Here is a 19,235-nt window from a genome sequence, read left to right as displayed (position 1 = left end):
TTTTGGTGACGTAGCCTAATATTTATTTTTTCAGTATCATGGTGGCACTCTCAAATCCCTTAGTGAGTTGCTCCAGGTACAAATCCAGACTGAGAGTGCATTGGCTGAAATGTCTGTATGTATTTTAATTATTGTATTTGCTTTTTATTATTGTTGTTTGCTCGTTTGTTTTGTTTGTTTTTATCTGTTCTGTCTTGCATGGCTTTTGGACATGAGTCTGGCAAATAAACTGAATTGAATTGAATTTAATAGTTTTCGATAACATATTGCCCATTATGTTTACATAAAAATTTATGTCACCGACATTTTGCAGATCGCGCTGCCTGTCATCTTATCTGCTCTCCTCGTCGGAAGCGAAAGCGGGGCTCAGGCAGCTCCTTCATACACAGAGCGTGTGCTTAAAATGTGCACCATTTCACAGTGTCACATTTATATTTGCACCAAAACAGTGGATTGCGGCTTTGAAACCGAGTGCATTTTGACTTAGGCTATTCTTCCAAACTGTCTGTCTGTAGTTGTCAGGAAAACACTATAACTCGTCAAATGAAGCCTTCTTTTCACCTGTCGATGTTCACTCACAGGCTCAGCTAGTGTTAAGGCCGTCTCACACAGGACACGGCAGTCGAGAGTGTCTAGTTAATTTTCACAGAAAACACATATGTTGCATTTCACTGTATTGTTTTTCTATGTAAACGTGCTAGACGGACGTGTTTGACCACTGGGCTCATGTCTTTTGCAGCATATCGACGCTGTGTTATAAACAACTTTTTAAAAACACGCCTTTGTTCATACGAACATCTGACTTCTAAGTAACGGTTTGTGTTTTTTCAGCAAAGGTGTGCACCTTTACTTTACTGAGAAAAGAAGGTCAAGGAAATATCTGTTTCTATTTATTGAAGTTTTTTTGTTTATTTATTCAGGACATTTAATTTTTTTGACACTTCAATTCCAGTATCTAAATATTCTTAAGAATTAAAGAGTTTGTTGTCATTTGAAAGTGTGTAGACCTACTTGCATTATTATGCTGTTATATTATGATTAGGATAGTCAGTGGCATAAAATGGTTTTAAAATGACAATATCGTTTATCGCAATTATTTCTGTGACAATATAACACCCAACAAAAAGTAGTTATGACCGGTCTAGTTAAAACAAATGCATACTAAAAAAAAAATTCCTATCAAAAGTAAAAGTCATAAAGAAGCCCTAAAGAGGAACGGTGAGCAGTAGCCATGCAATACATGTGGTGTCGTTGAAGACACATAAAGGTCTTTGTCTCTATAAGCTTTCTTAAAGCTTGAGCCACAGGTCACTATTGTGGGCTGTGCTGGAACCATTCAGCGATAAATAACTAATAATCCCAAACTGAGTATATAGTATAGTCCATTTACACTTCTCCAAAATACCTAATGAAAACGTAATCATCCACATGAAGTCTGTATTTACAAAGAACGAACGAATGAAAGAAAGAAAGAACGAACAAAACAAACAACAGCAGATACAGAGACAAGACAATGTCTTACAGAGGAAACAAGGTCCCTGGGGAGATCGAGCAAAACTTAAGGGCACAAAAAAAAGGTCATCCAGACAGATCCACACCTCAAAAAGACAAGATAAATAGTTCCTCCTGGAAAAACATAGCCATGTCTTCTCAAGCACAGCTTTTGTAGTAGGTTTATTTAGGGATAAACAGTAAAACTAACTAGAGGATCTAGCGATTAAAAATACCAATAACTTAAACTAAGGACTTTCTACCATGAATAATTACTAGTATTGTAGTTAATACATAAACTTAAATATATTTAAACCAATTACCATTCAAAATGTTTCATTTTTTTTAAAGAATTTAAGCAAGGGTGCAGTAAATTGATCAAAAGTGGCAGTGAAGACATTCACAAATGTTACAAAATATTTCCATTTTCATAAGAATGCTCTTCTTTTGAACTCTATAGGCCTAATCCTGAATCACGGTTTCCATAAAAATATTAAGCAGAACTAGCCTACTGTTTTTGATCATGACAAATGTTTCTTAAGCAGCAAATAAGCATAGAATGATTTCTGTAGGATCATGTGACACTGAAGGCTGGAGTAATGATGCTGAAAATTCAGCTTTGCATCACAGGAATAAAATACATTTCAAAATCGAAAACAGGTATTTTAATTTGTAATAATATTTAACAAGATGACTGTTTTTACTGTATTTTTGATCTAATAAATCATAATAGGCTACATATGAAATGCTTAGTGCGAAATGTTTCCAGGATATAATGTCAATACACACCACTGCATTACATCATCACGTAACCATTTCACCTCATCAAGAGAAACTCACCAAACCTGAATAACTGAATGTCCTGTACACATTCCTGTTTTCATATGCTTCTCGCACTGTACAGTGGAACAGGAAGCCAACTCAAGAGCAGCATAAACACATACACAAACATAATGTAGAGCATTGTACTTCGCGATGAGCCACTTTCAACACGTCTCTCTCATACAGAACCAAAAAAACCACATGCAAACTCCTGCCCACAATTTTCAGACAACAAACATAAACTATCTGCGTTTTGGATTCCCCTGTGTGCGCATTATCGACAGTTGGTCTACAATATTAGTTGGTCTACAATATTCAGTGACGCGAGGAAAGTTACTGCAATGAAAATGCAATAATTTCACAGCACTTCGACACAAGTAGCCCAAGTACTGGCAGAAAGCCATTTAAGTGCCATTTTTAATCAACAGGTTCCTAACGAATCGCAAACTCTTCCAGCGATCAATATTCACTTTAAACGCTTTTTAATTGTCCAATGATCTTAAAGGAACACAAATTGAGATGTTAGTCACATAACGTTAGTCAGAATGGCAGTCTTTCATCACATCTTTTCTCCATATAATGAGAGTGAATAAGTTAGTGGCTGAGTGAGACTGTCATTCTACCTTTGGAGTTCTAACGTTACCACTTAAGATAGACAGTCGCATATGTTTGAAACAACATGATGGCCAGTAAACGATGACAGAATTATCGGTGAACTATCCCTTTAAGATCCTGGCTTTCACGTGGATTAGAAGGAAAACAAGATATATTCGTGTGGAGAACTCGTCTTTCTCTACGTGTATTGCACCTTAAATGGGTCAGGTCTCGTATCCCGTCAAACTGCTTGGAAAAATCATTTCCTACCTTATTTATGGCAGCTTTAGCAGACATTTTGATATCTTGTTGGCTCCCGGCGTAGCAAGTTGGAAGTCCTTAGTTTAAATTTCACTACACCGAAAGTTACACCCCAAATATATTCCTCCTTCGTCCTGCCCAGCAGCCGCCACAGCGCCGGGCAAAGCGGGTTTATTTCTTCTGACCGCCAAAAGACATGACAACACAACAGAAACCCAGCAGTCCAAAGTTCATCATCTATTATTGCGCGTGAAACTTCCGAAGCTACGCGAATACTCTGCCGAATGGCTGTTTCTTTGAAAAACTAAAAGGAATCAAGAAAACCTTGCTGTTCCTCAGTCGACCGCGCCAGACAGAGTTTAATAATATCGATTATGCGAAATGCGCAGGTCCCACAGCAGTAGAAGTTTGAAACGGATGAGCTCGATCCTCGCTTCTCTCCTCTCCCAGCAACAATCATGACATGTCTGACTGGGAGGGTCCATTACAGTTCTGCGGGGGTGGTGGGGTGGAAACCGGGACAGGGTGAGCCACAATCCAAGATATGTCATTTTAACTCTGTATGTGTATGCAGCCGTTTAATGTGTTAATTTAACGAGTTGTGTGATAAATGTGTGATTATTTTACATCAAACAATAGATGCAAAAATAGAAACTAAAGGGACGCCCCCGTGCCTGATCTTTTCGTTTTGACCGGGGAGCGGATGGGATGGAGAGAGGAAAGCAAGGTAAAGTGGAACACAGTTGTTGATCGCTGCTTTGTTTTTGGTGTTAGAAGTTTAAGGAGAAGTCATCTGTATTTTAACAAACATTTTTTTGACATTAAAAAAAAAGAATAATAAATCTTTTGACTGTTAAACAGTTATTTTTAACTAATATTCCAAAATGTGCGTCAAAGTTTTTAAGCCTAATGATTAATAAAATTTAAATAGAAATAAAATATAGGAATTACGTGATTTTAGTGACTCCGTAATGCAGTTCAAAAGCAACATCCTTATTAAACATACTAATAATAGGCCTACCTACCAAAACTTACACTTTCTTTTAGTTTTGTAGACTTATGAGATTGTGTGGTTTAACCTTTAGATGGAGTTTTTTTTCGCCGATAACAAACCACTCAGGAAACCAAACGGGACATAATTGCTGCAATGCAAACTGCTTCCTGTGGTTTCCGGGCCCCCTCCCATAGGACAGGGCCGCAGAATGTTTGTATTGTTTTGAAATCAGTATTATGGGCTGTACTTTTCACTGCAAAATGTCAGCTCATGTTTGCAACTGATAAAAAAAAAACTCACAAATGCACAATATATCATTAACTCTTTAAGAGTATAGCCTAATCAATCATTCAGTTGTCAGAGATAATACTTAATGCTTTAGGTCCCTGAAGTATTCCCGTAGTTCTGCAAACAAGAGAGTAAAATGGTTTAATTTACCTTCAACAAGCAATCTGTGTACAAAGGAAGCAAAATCTCTCTACTCTCCAGTTCTTGTAACCATCATTCACATGGTAAAAATATAATTTCTGAAAACAGCCAAGAAAAAGATCCATTTAAACTCTGTACCGCAAATCAGACATATCCATATAGTTCAACACGTTTAAAACAATGGTTACCATGGCACCGGCACCAGCAGTCAGCAAAAAGACAAAACTTTAAAATTGTAATCTGAATAAACCAAATCTTACACTGAAGACACTGAACGCTGTGTTCCCTATTAAGTTAATATCGGCTAATGGTCATAAGGCCAGTCATTGTAGATGTAATTCCACAAATACTTGACAGACAGGTCCAGGGGAGAGGCTAAGGATATTTTGGATTAGTCATGCTGCAGGATAAATTCTTGTCATAGACCAGACCAGAGGGTTAAACTAAAAATAACTTGGTGTAAGAGGTCACATTCTCCCATAACTAGGCTTCAGGAATCAGAGGGGAAAACAAGTGAGTGATAGGAAAGAGCTATAAAACAATTAAGAAAAAATGACCAATACAGTACGTAAGCCCACAAAGAAATTAAAAAACCTATACATTTATTATCAATATTCTTAGTGCCGTCTCCACATAAAATTGAAACATATATATAGAAACACACTTTTATGAATTACCATGCGCTAAATGAAATTAAATGTTACAAGGGATGATGATGAAATATTTGCATGGGAGAAGCCATGAATGACTAGACCAGATATAACTTAAAATGAACTGAAACACAAACACATCTAATTACCAGGAATCCTGACTATCACTGAACCCAAGAAACACATTTAAAAAAAAAACACAAAGAAATAGAATGATAAATACTGCCAACGAGGACAATCGCTCAATCCTCCTCCATCGCATGTTACGATCCGCATCGAGCAGCGAGGATATCAGGATATTCAGCATGCTGTCTGTTAGCACAGGCAAATCAATCTCCGATTCCTGAAAACCTCAGAACGTCCCTTTCATGTCTTCAAAAACCCAAGTAAATGAGTTTAATGTAAGCCCAAGATGAAGAGGACTGCTATAGCTCGAACTGTAGAGTGAATGGTTCTGTGAGAATGGAGCAGAAAAAGAGAGTTAGTGACAGAAAAACACGTTTGAAGGCAGCATTGTCGTGCATGGTTACCCTAAACGGCTCTCGACACGGCGCAACCTGAGGCTTCGCATCAGCCGTAGAGCTCAGGTGTGCTCATGGAAGAGCAAGCACTTGGAAAACACTCCCATGGCCTTGGAAATCACACACACACACACACAAACAGCGTGAGGCATGCCAGTAGGCTTGCCTGCCAGTAGTTAGAGTCTAATGGACAGTGAAAAGTGCAGATCACATGCTCTGCTCCACCAATGCTCCTCTGAATATGCATATCTTGATATCAATGTAGGTGGAATGCAATCACAAAAATAAATTGTTTATAATTTTAAAGAATAAATCATTTTAAAATGTTAAAGTAAAATCATGTTTTATAACTGAAAAAAAATACATTTAACATGACAATAAATGTCATGTTTCTGTAAAATACTAAATATGATAGTTTTTGGAATTAAAAATGTATGAAAGCATTACCATATAAAACATACAAAAATACAGTAATATTGTGAATTTTTATTACAATTATTAAAATAACTGTTTTCTATTGTAATAAATTTAAAAATGTAATTTATTCTGGTCATGTCAAAGCTGAATTTTTTGCAGCATTACTCCAGTCTTCAGTGTCACGTGATCCTTCAGAAATCATTCTAATATGCTGATTTGCTGACAGGTACTGTAACATCTCTTCTTATTATTATCAATGTTGTGCTGCTTAACATTTTTTGGAAATGGTGATACTTTTTTCAGGATTCTTTAATAGACATTCAATTTATTTATTTTTAATTTATAAAATAATTTCTTAAACAGAAATCTTTTGTAACATAAGTGTCTTCACTGTCACTTTTATCAATTTAATGCATGATTAAAAGTATTTATTTCTCTATTTGTTTAATCTTACCACAAATGTTTGAATAGTATCATTGTCTCTTTTGTCAACCGTTTTCAACATTGATAAAAATAATAAGAAATGTTTTTGCTGCAAATCATTATTTGAATGATTTCTGAAGGATCATGTGACACTGAAGACTGGAGTAATGATGCTAAAAATTCAGGTGTGCCATCACAGCAATACACATTAATATACACAAGCATTATATAATGATTGTGTATATACTACAGCTGCCTGTCAAAAGTTTGGATACATTAATATTTATCTTCATCCACAGTTGAAGAGAAGAATGCTCACCAAGGTTGATATTACAATTTAAAAATAACTGTTTTATATTTGAATGAATTTAAAAATGTTTTATTCCTGTGATGACGCAGCTGAATTTACTGTATATATATATATTAGGGCTGTCAAACGATTAATCGCGATTAATCGCATCCAAAATAAAAGTTTGTGTTTACATAATATATGTGTGTGTATGGAGTATAATTATTTTCTATATATAAATACACACACATGCATGTATATTTAAGAAAAAAATATATATAAATTCAGCTGCGTCATCACAGGAATATACATTTTTAAATTCATTCAAATATAAAACAGTTATTTTTAAATTTATCAATGTTTTCAAACATCATATCTGTTAATTTTATTTAAATAGTTATATTTTTTATTCACTTTATTTTATCAGTCATGCACATTAGGGTGTTTTTTTTATTAAATATTATGTTACTTAGATAATGTATATTGTATTATTTTAGTGTGGTGTGTGTTGCCCTGATGATGTTGGTTCATGGAATGAACATAAATGTATAAATCATCGATGCAAATGCCAAAGGCCTTAAGAAATTTTGCTTTACAGCAACTGCAACACTTCATAATCTAATCATAGGTCAGCTGAAGGAGGCTATTAGAATGAAGCACCATGGAGAAGTACAAACATAAAAAGAGTTCAGAGCTGTACCTCTGCGAACAAAAACAACCAGGAACTGCCAACAGATGGGTCTGATACAGTGTTCTCTCTTATCTGGTCTTCTCTTGGCTATACTATGTTGACATCACAATTTTCTGTGCTTTCTTTTCATCAACATGCCTAGGATTGTACTCTTTTCTTTTTTTTTTTTTAGTAAAACATGCTCTAGGTGATCTATCCATACTGTAGGCGAGAGTAGTTTGGAGAGTAACACTATTTAATGTGCATGGGGGAGGGAAGAGAATAGAGGAGAAAATTATTTCACTGTCTGTCTTCATCTGTGCTGAATTAAAACCCAATAGACCTTATCTAGTTTCTAGAGGCTTTATTTACTTTGGAAGTTCTTGCCTTAAAGTGCCCTGTTTCCACAGCTAACAAAAACCCTCTGGAGGTCAGGCGATGGACTCGGCTAAGATTGGAGGTCCTTCTCAGAGTCTCATACAAATCCAAACCACTAATTAAATAGTTACTCAACTAAGATTATTTAGAGTCAAATAAGGCATATAAATATAGTTTTATACTTGACACCCATCAAACAATACAATTCCAAGGCACTTTTTTCCCAGAAGAGATGTCGTGTGGAATGTTACTGTCAAAGTATCACAATTAGAATTAGATCTATGCATTTATTTCCATTCAAAGTGAAACTGGTAGAAAAATAATAGGCTTAAAAGATTCCTTATCCTATTGCTGCCTCTAGTGGACAACATTAATATCACAGCCATCATCTTTCAGTTGAAATGTCTGCTAGTTTAGAATTTGGTGTTAACCCCCCCCCAAGCATCATAAATTCATGAAACTAAGCTTTCTGATTGCTCAGAATCACTTGGTCTCCATACGTACAACGTTTTGAGAAGTATGGACTTTGTACACGCCAGATATAGGCATAATAGTCATAACGAGCAACACTCATCAAATAATCAAAACGTAGCCTATCTATCTGCTAAACGATTTAATGGATCTAAATTTATTTTAGTCTAGAGCAGATGTGTGTGAAGTTTAGAGAAGATCTAAGAAATGACCAAGGAGGAATTCAGAAGTTAGGTTTTTAACAATATTAAAATGGGATACATTTTAGATAAACATAAATATGAGATATACATCGTTAGGGCTTAAAGCAAGAATGAAAAGAAAAACAAGAATTTTGATTAAATAACTCACGGTGGTGGAGTTATTAGCAAAAACGTTAAAAAAAAAAAACTCACTTTGTGGCTGATTTTTACAAAAAATTGGTACACATCACACATAGGCTACTCGTTTTCACAAGATGTATGAATGTATTAATTTTCACAACAGTAGGCCATTCGGATTTGACGTCATTAGCCGCTAAAATTGTATTGCTTGTTGGTGGCCATTTTTTTGTAGCCAAAAACAAGAAGAAAATCAGTACAAACACAATAATGGTTAAGTTCACAAAGCCCCAAGTGGCCTGTCCTTTTAAACCTGACGGTGGTCCCAAACAGCTATTCGACACAAAATATACCAACACACAGAGCAGCTATAAATCAAACATTGGCAGGAAACAAAATTGAGCTTTAGTTCATGGTGTGAGTCGCAGGGGAATGCAGCAGAGAGGAGAATGTTTATTCTGAGATTAATGCATGGAGCAGTGGGACACTGAAATGGTGCTTTGCTGAAAATTACAAAAAGAAAACAGGTGGATTAAAAGTGCATTGCAATTACATTATGTGACCCTTTCAGGAAAGACCCAGCTGACTTTGCCCAATGTTATATAAAACTTCATACGAGTGCATGCATGCTAGAAAAGGTAGCGCAATATTAAAAAAAATAATTCTACATTAAAATACATTATCAAATACAGCAACATGTTGTTCAATTAAAATACACCAAAAGACTATAAAAAAAAAGGAAATTCCCCCCTGTGTCAAAATTAAGTATGTAGGGAAAAGCCTTTGAAATTTTAATTCATAACAATGGATTCTTTTAAAAGGAGCTTAGATGAATAGAACAACAATGGTGGCTACTTCATGACCTTCACAACGGCACAAGCTTAATTGTTTGGTTCTAAAATTAGAAAACTTTTTTTACGTCCTCAAATACTGTGGTTACAGGCCAGGCTGTGTCAGCCCAGAGAGACTAGCTGTCCTCCATTCAACCCACTGGGTCACGGCCAAATGTGCAAGTTTAGAGCTATTAGCCATAGCCACTGCCAGAACAACACACCTAACGGTCTCATCAGTTACCAAAACCCTAGTTACAAAGCAGACTTCATGTAATAGGCTCAGACCATATAAGGCTGATGCTGCTCCTTTTGTGATATTCAAAAGGTTAGTCCTGGAAAAAGTCATCTGGAAAAACTTTTGGCATGTTTGGAATGACAATGACACTTTTTTCTTTTTTTACAGTGAACAATTAATTTAATATGTGCAGATTGAGATTTCAGAGATAGACATGTGACTTGTTTAGAGTCCATTGTTTTATGGACAAAGAATGGCCAAGATAGCAAACAATGCTCCTTTAATCGCACAAAGACATTTATTCAGTGTACCACGACAATCATAAATATATAACAAACAAACAGTCATTATTCTCAAACTCAAACAAACATTGATAGAAATGGCATTAATAGAGATAAACAACAGCTTAGTTTTGTCTTATTTTTGTCAAAGACATTTTTTCCACATTTACATGTGTAAATATAGACTCTACATTCCAAAAGCACTGTGGTACTTTGATGAGTGAGACAGAGCTCAGCACACCCTGTACTTCAATAATTCACATCTCACACTTGGTTAGATCAGCCTATTTATAAAAATCAAAAAGAGCTCTTTTTAAAATAATTCCACAAAGCTTATATAACTACTAAAAAGGGAGGAGATATCAAGGTTGACATTTTGTTCTTGGTATTATCAGACAGTAGCTGTAAATCCTGAAATAGTGCAATGATGTGACGTAAATTACAATAATTCACTTTTTATGAGTGATGAGTGTTCTGCTGTAGTGAAAATACAAAATGCATAATGCATGTTTCCTTTATATGGTGCCTATTTCTAGTGTCGCTCATTTCTAGTGTCAGCATGTCACAAATGTGATGTGGTCCGCCGAGGGATTCTAGAGAGGAAGCCAAGAATGTGTACATGTAAACATGCAAGCTCCCACATACATAATGCATGAAGCACACACATCGCTAAATTAATTGTAACTGTGACGCCGCCAATCACATACGGTGTGTCTCTGTAGCTCCATCCGTTTCCTCCCTCAGCATAGGCAGCCATAAGAGACTAATCTCCAAATTGCAGGACCAATATAGCAGCTTATTTACATTGTGCAACACACATAACAGTCCTATGCCATTCCTCACACTATTTTCCTTCACAATCGTAGCACTGAATGTGCATTACAGTTTCTGACTGGTAGAAAGCTGTGTCATTAACTGCGAGTGTTTGTCTGGAAGACATATAGCTTGTTTGTCACTGCCCCAGGGGAAGAATATTCTTCCAAACAGCCTCGTACAGATGTGAACAAGCAACACCTTTAGGGGCCATTCACACAGAACTCGTTTTTGCATTCCACCGCGCTGCTTTTTCATAGTTTTTTCTATGTAAACATGCGCTCAGCAGACTTGAGCTTGTGTCTTTCAGCGTTCTAAAATACATTAAGTTAAAAGAAGTTTTAAAAACACTTCTTTAGACCAGGGGGTTTCAGTCTTTCAGATGCAACGGACCCCCAAATGTGATCATCCTCATGCAAGAGACCCCCATCCTAAAACAACCATATGTTTTTTTTTGTACAAAGGGCCAATTTATATTGTAAAATATTATAAACATGCCTAAAATATTATTCTGAAAATATTTAGCTTCTATTAAGATGCATTATTAAAAACTGTTCTACTCATTATACCGTACGATTCATCATTATTATTTTTATTTAATTATTTTAATCTTGTTTTTTTATCTATCATTTTTTCTTGTTTTAATCTATTTATTTACACTGTTTTCTCCTAGCATTTCCTTGCAACCCCCCCGGAGTGGTGCACACGGTACTATCCAACCTCTGTTTGTGGACATGACATTTTGGCGTTATCTGTGCAAAAAAAGAGCAAGAACAAAGGTTTGCCTGGATGCATCCATCTTAGTTTTCCAACCTGCATACTGTATTGTGGTCAACTCGAGTCTGATGTCATTCTCAGCTCCGACATCCCTCTTCCGAGGTTAATGGAAAGCAGCATTACTTTTCTGATGGTCTCTAACGCAATATGACATAGGAGTTATAGCTAGATTCAACATAATATACGGAAAGCAGCACGAGCAAATTTTAGAGATGTGTCTCAGCGAGATGAGACCCATGGCTCATTTTAACAGGTTTATGTATTGAAGTGAGAGGCCATTCCATAAGATCAGCAGTTAAAATGTCAGATGTGCGGAGTCTTGCTTCTATAGGGAGCCATAAGTGGATCGCTGTAGAATTAAACCAGGCTACATGTGATAAGTTGTATTTTTATGTCCATAAAGGCCTAATGGGTTCATTTAAACAGCACAATAGAGAACATGTACATCAGTCAAGAATACTATGAGTTCATCCACAGCTGCAGAGGTCTTTACATTAACATTAAAGGAAAATATTTTCATATGTGTGTGTATGTGTACGTACTGTACATATGGGAGCAAACACTTCAGATGACACAGAATGCACTTTTTGAGAAATTTCGATCGGAATAGATTTAGAAGCTTAAAAAGATTAGCTTGAGCTACCAGACTGACTTCTGTGACCACTGCATGCAAGAATGACATATGTGCTTTTTTTGAATAAGTACTTACTGCGCAACCCTTAAAAAAAGTAAGTTCTATATACATGTAGTATGAATGTGTGTTCCGAACGTATACTACCTCCACGTGTCATTTTCTTTCTCTCCTCTCCGGTGGCTATATGGGATAGTGTAAAGTGTGAATGCTTTTTGCCTACTGTTTTATAAATACGGACATACTACTCTTTTCACACACTGTTACATATTGGGATGCTGCCCATGTCTCGAGACCCTGCGTTCTTTGGCATTCTGATTCAGCAAGATTGTGTTGTGTGTAAACTGCCACTAACTGTTCTAGAGGTAACACACAACTACTGTACACTGTAAAAAAATGATTTTTTGGTGAAGTAAATACTACTGAAAAAAAACAATGTAATTTACATTAAAAAGTTAGTTCAGGCAAGAATTAAAAAAACGAAGTAAATTCCATATCAGTACTTAATTCAAGCGAGTAGAAATGAAAGCGTAAATATCAACTCAATAAAATTAAGTAAAAATTACTCAACTTTTCTGATACTGGGGTTCCCATCATGCACTGGACCTTGAATAATTAATGAGGTTAATTTTTCACTGGTTTCCAGCTGTATTTACACTGTTTTATCATTGCTTTTGTTGTCAGGATTAGTAACTTGCCATTTTGTGACATTTCGAGTAAATTTTCTGCTCAAAATGACACATTCAAACACAAAAACGATCCATCAAATGTTACCGTCATTGTGTATTGTCTACCAAGTATTGAGGTCTTTGCATTCACATGATGCTTAACATCTGACATACTGTAGTATAAATAACATAGATAATCTAAGTAAAGCACATACTATAAATGACTGGTATAATTCAATATTATTGTTTGAGTGAAATGTAATGCAAAGGAAATTACAACTAAATCGATATTAATCAACCTTTTACTAGCCAAGTTAAAATTACTTATTTTCTGTGTTACTTTCACTTAACTAGGTTAAGTTAAGTTTACTTAATTCCATATTCCAAGTAAATTTAACTTAAAGATTTCTAATTAAAGCTACTGATAAATATGTTTAGGTTTTTACTTGGCAATTTTTACTAGCATTTTCTGAGTGAAAAAAGTTGCCTAGCTTTTTTCAAGTAAATCCTACTCCAAATTTTTTTCAGTGTAACCACTGCAATCAGAAAGCAGAAAGTACAGGTCAAGGCTGTTGTAATACACAATGTGTTCCACACACTCACCTCTGCGCAAAGCCTGGCTACACTGTAACTGTATAAGCCTGTAGCACTGCTATGAAATCCATTTTGCACAGTCTACAGCTCTTGTATCCAATCTTCACCAGTATTCAATTAATACTTGTTAAGGTTCAAATGTCATTTTCATAGGAGCATGAATGGCAACAGTTGTAACTCTTTTGGACAGTCATGCCTTAAGCCTCTAGCATTTACACCATTTTTTCCCAGTATGTAAGGATGTTGACAAATGGTTCAGGTTACCAACTGTACTGATGATATGTGTAGCAACTGCCACTGTGATGGCTCAACTATAACAACCACAGGCCAAGATGTGCAGTGTTCACATGGGATTAAAGTTTAAGCTTGTCTATAAACAATATCGTATTGTAATGCTATTGCAGTGTTTACACATAAATGAGATCAGCAAGATAAGCATGTTTGTACTTAAAGAAGAAAGATCAATAGTTCAAATGAGGGACAAATGTAGATATGATATTTTCATGTGACAATATCTTTCCTACAGCAGTTATCATATCTGTTTGTCGTTTTCACTCTCTCTCCCCAGAACTTCCCAGGAAAGATTCATAATGTCCAGACATGAGGGAGGGAAGCGAGATACACATGGTCAAGGTCATCTGTGACGTAAATAATGACACATGACTGCAGATGCCCCTCAGCCTACATCACAAAATCACGATGCAGTCAGCATGAGAGATGAGACTAACTCGCTACCATCCACGATTCATTTGCTGCATTTTCAATAAAGGTTACCGACGCAGGCAAGTGCAAGCAAAAATTAATTTTGAGGTGAATACAGCCAAAAACATTTAATGCTGTCTACATAGAATAATTTAGTTCAAAGTGTACACTTGAAAATGTTAAGCATTTGTACTCATTTCTAACTTATAAGTATTATTGTTTGATATATTTACAATGAGTCCTCAAGAACAATTTCAAAGTAGAAAAACTCTTTGAGTATGTTTCAAAGGTATAAAATTAAGTAAAATCTACAAACCTTTATGCATCTACTAACCTTTTTTCCCAGCATGAATAATTAATAAGACATGAATAATTAATAAGGTCATTTTTTTTTCACTCTTTACTAATTTGTTGCCATGCTGTAACTTGTTTTACGAAATATGAAGTTACTTTTCTAGTAAAATGACGTGTTCATGCTCAAAATGTATCAATTTATTGTCACAATGATCATGGTTTGTGTAGAAAGAGTTTGTGTGTATGGCTGCATCTCTTATTTTGTTCATATTCTTTCACAGATTTGGCAACATTCAGCTCTTCATAACACTGAGCTTTTGAAATATGTGTCTTAAATGAAAGTCTATCATGTATGAGCATTCAACGTCTGTATACATTATGTATGTATGGTTAATTTAAATGAAGTGACATTTCATCAGATTTGTAAGGATTTAAGTTTGATAAATCACTTAAATATGTCAGAAGATTTAACTTAAATTTATACCATTAAAATTCACTCACACACACACTGGGTGCAAAAACTAAGCAAATTAAATCTGAAGTAAACCTTGCATTTTTTTAATCATAAATATAGCATAAATATCATTAAACATTCATGTTTGTACAAGGGACTTTATGAACTCATAACTCAAATGATTAGACACAAACTTCAAGTCTGAGGAGCACAATGTGTTCAAGTGATCATAAAGTTGGTCTGGCTGCACCTGGTTCTGTCAAGAAGAGAGGTCGTTCGGGCATTAAGCATGCCAAAGACAGAGTAAACACAGACCTGGCATCATGACAGACAGGGCTCTGCACACATTCAACTGCTAAAAGTCTCAAGCAGTTGTAAGCAAACAGAACCAGAGCACTGTTCGTCTCTGAGCACCACTAACACTGTATCCCGCTTTGAAAATAATCTGGTGGACTAATACCCCAATAATAGGATACATGAATTAACATCTTTAATCCCATCTCTAATAATACATGAAAGATTTCCTCTAATGTCACGCCATTTGTCATACTACAACAACTGAAGAGGAATAAAGCTTGTGGGAAAGACTGTGTGTGTGGAGTGAAGGAGAAATAACAGAGGCCTTCAGTCAGAAAAGTTGTATGTGCTTGTAAGATGTGTGTGCAAAAAACTCATACCATTCAATAGTTTGGGGTCAGTATGTTTTAAAAAAAAAAACTCTTATGCTCACTTGCACTGCATTTGTTTGATCAAAAATACAGCAAAAACACTAATATTGCAAAATATCATCACTATATATTGATAACTGCTTTCTGTTTTTATATATTTTAAAATGTAATTTATTACTGTGATGGCAAAGCTGAATTTTCAGCATCATTATATCCAGTCTTAAGTGTCACATGAGAAATTATTCTAATATGCTGATTTGGTGCTCAAGAAACATTTCTTATTATTATCAATGTTGAAAACGGTTGTGCTGGTTAATTTTTTTTTTTGTGGAAACTTTAACTTTTTTATTCATCAAAAAATCCTGAAAAAAAATGCATCAAAGAACAACTTTTACTGTATATGAAAAATAAATATTTTTTAAAAAAAATTCATCAACTGAATGCATCCTTCCTAAATAAAAATATTCATTTATTTAAAAAAATAAAAACATTATTAACACCAAACAATTAAACGGTGGAGTACATGCACAACCATTACCATGACGTCAAACAGGGAGATAAGCAAGCAGGGGAGGTAAGAAGGAGGTGAAATTTAGGTGTTGTCAAGTAAAATATAGTATGAGGAAAAGTAACGGGAAGATAAGCACTGAAAGGAAAACAAAGAGGAAGCTAGGCTTGTTAAGAGTTAGAAATGCCTAGAGCATTTTGTGATTTAAAGACTCCTCATCCATTCCACACTGACATCCCAGAGCTATGAGGTTCCTCATTCAGACACTCACTCAAGAGCTCCACAAAGTATTACCCAAATCAAGAAGAAAGAGAGTGAGAGGTCTTATAAATTCTCATCTTTGCAAGTGAACTGCTCCTTAAAGAGGTCACAGTAAGAGTGATTGTGGGCAGATGAGAGCAATTGGACTGCTTCTGTGTGCTGAATTGAGTTATGCTCCAATCAGAGCGGTCTGTGAGGCAGGATGTGAGCGCTAAATCTGATTCTTTAGAGGTGCTGAGGGGACTAGGTAACGTGATTCATGGTAAACCGGGGTAATAATGCTCTGATAATGTCACCAGAGTCTGCCATGATAAAAATCCTACTTCAATCAGGCCTAGAGGTACTATCTCATCAATTCTGCTGGAATTCGCTCCATGCCAAAGCCAAAATGTAATCAGCCACAAACGGAGCATTTAAAGAAACAGCAATGTGATTGACAGCTCAGAGATAAAGGCACTCTCCATACTGATAGCCTAGAGCACACGTAGGGGTGCACGATTAATTGAAATAAAATTGAAATCGCGATATGCTTTGATTTAATTAAATAACCATAGTCTGCATGTGCTTTGTCCATCAAAGTGAACAGACATCACTGTCTTGTACATATTGCGAATGTACTCTCGACATGGTGAATATTACTTCAGTTCACACGAACCTAATCTGTGAGGTTGGATTGCTTCTTATGTCATTTAAAGTTGCAATGTAATGGAAAAATTTCAGTGACACTTTTTTCCTGATGTATATTATCCTAGTGTAATGGAGTAACGAATAAAAGGAAAACTGTAGGGCGGTGACTTGGTGCATTCCATCGGTTTCATGCATTCCAAAAAAAGAAAAAAAAAGAAAGAAACATATGCTTGGATGAATTATGAAAATAGATGATATTTCATTTCATGCCGAAAACGATGCACAACCAGCTTAACTATTTTTACATTTGTGTAGTTCCAAACATTTTTGTGGGCAGAGATTTACAGCATGTGGCCAAATTCATAATGAGAAGCGTATTATTAAACTCGTCAGCTACACAGAAAATTAAAAGTCCTGCGTTGGTTATAACAAAATAAAAGTTAAAGGGTTTAACGCATAATTGAGATATATGATATAGTATATCATTATACATCATATAATACTACTGTCCAGTCAAAATGTAGTAAAAAAAATATTATTATTAAATGTTAAAATTTTATTTTAGATTTTCGATTTATATTTTGCAGCACGTGAAGCAAGTAATATATATATATAGTCACCGAGATAGCAGCTTGCTTATCCATCACATAAAATATGGTGTCTGGCACCAGTGCATGCTGGGACATGTTAATGTGTAAGCCTGGCCACTCTTGGTAATCTGCCCTCCGTAGTGGTGCCAGGATCAAGCCTCATCAGCTTTAGCGTTCAGTGGGAGACCACAAGTCCCACCAGTCAATTCTTACCACTAATGCTTTACACAACAGGTACTAATGCCAAGTGATTATCCTGTGCTGTTTTAGCACATTCACTGCTTGTAGAGGGAGAAAAGACCACAGAGGCAGTTGATCCACGTCCCTCTGAAAGGGGTCAGTCTGATGAGCTCAGCAGAACAGGGATCCCCCGGCTGAAAGGCTGTCTAAGCCCGTCACAGGGAGACGGGAGGGACCACTGCTGTCTGGTGCTGATTTGGGAAGTGGAGGACTGAAATGCAGAGCTCACAGCTACAGTCTGACACACAAGCATTGTACTTTGCATGTATAGAAAACTGAGAAACACTATTGTTAAAAAAAGAGAAGATCTCACAATGTGTGGATAGGAGTAAAAGTAAAACGTGTAAATACAGTTTGTAGAAACCTGAGACATCGATATATGTGTTGCCCTTGCCCATGATAGAAGTCACACAATAGCACAATATTTTAAATGTAGGCCTACTTTTAATTAAACAATGTACACACTACCATTCAAGTTAATGGTCAGTATGATGTTTTTAAATAAGTATCTTGCAGCAAGGCTGCATTTACTTGCTGTAATATTGTGAAAATATTATTACATTTTAAATGTAATAATATTTTCCTTCTATTTTATATTTTAAAATGCAATGTATGCCTGTGATGGAATACTTTTCTTTCTCTTTTGGTCTTTCTCTCTCATAAATGCTCACACATATTCACTCTCTCCATTAAGCTCACACACTCAGGCTTAGGGGAAGGTCAACAGCTCAGGCTTCAGGGAAAGTCAGCTGCTGTGTGGGAGTTTCACTTTTTTGGCAATTTTTCTCAAAGTGTGACATTGAGTCATTACAGTCCCAAGAGTATGACTACTGACACAGCCTTACGGTACATGTCCACTGGTGCGGAAGAAGCCCGCTCAATAGTGCTCACTGCTCAGAATGCTAGAAGCTCGTGTCTGTGGGTTGGTCCGTAAAATATACAGCGAGTGTGTATAGTTTATGATTGCTGTCAGTACACACTGAACATAAATCATCATTTGTAATACTGTTCAAACGTTTGGGGTCAGTAAGAGTTCTTTTAAATCAATACTTTTATTTCAAATAATTACTGCTCGTTTGAGCTTTCTATTCATTGAAGAATTGCGTGATACTGAAGACTGGAGTAATGATACTGTTATTTTAAATCACTGTAATAATATTTCACATCAATACCGTTTTACAGTATTTTTGTGATCAAAGAAATACATCCCTGGTGAGCATGACCAATCTTACTGACCCCAAACTGTTGAACATTAGAGTACAACACTAATAGTTGTGCTTGCTTTATTTAGTGTGAGAGTTAGAGTAAAGTGTTACTGAACACTGGTGT

At 35.8% G+C, this 19,235-nt stretch overlaps 1 protein-coding gene and 1 long non-coding RNA gene across 14 annotated transcripts in view; one reads left to right on the top strand and one right to left on the bottom strand.

The window, feature by feature from the left end:
* The window catches only part of tjp1a (tight junction protein 1a), a 147,596-nt gene that overhangs the window by 73,576 nt on the left and 54,785 nt on the right, over nt 1-19,235 (bottom strand). For 2 of the 13 annotated variants that reach the window (XM_079866560.1, XM_079866562.1), the window contains exon 1: nt 3,178-3,602. The exons of 7 other annotated variants lie outside the window; for them this stretch is intronic. In XM_079866560.1, coding sequence (XP_079722686.1) covers nt 3,178-3,204 — 27 coding nt within the window. In that variant the 5' untranslated portion in view covers nt 3,205-3,602. Of the gene's footprint in view, nt 1-3,177; nt 3,633-19,235 lie in introns of those variants that run through there. 4 more of the 13 variants (XM_079866569.1, XM_079866570.1, XM_079866558.1 and 1 more) reach the window with 3 other exon arrangements.
* LOC307155714 lies at nt 3,684-17,573 on the top strand. The gene is made up of 3 exons (XR_013820555.1): nt 3,684-3,895; nt 11,566-11,671; nt 14,131-17,573. It is a non-coding gene; the product is annotated as an uncharacterized lncRNA (long non-coding RNA).

This window comes from Squalius cephalus (genome assembly GCF_949319135.1).
Source record: "Squalius cephalus genome assembly, chromosome: 3".
NCBI classification, from domain to species: Eukaryota; Metazoa; Chordata; class Actinopteri; order Cypriniformes; family Leuciscidae; genus Squalius; species Squalius cephalus.
This window is presented reverse-complemented; position numbering and strand designations above follow the sequence as displayed.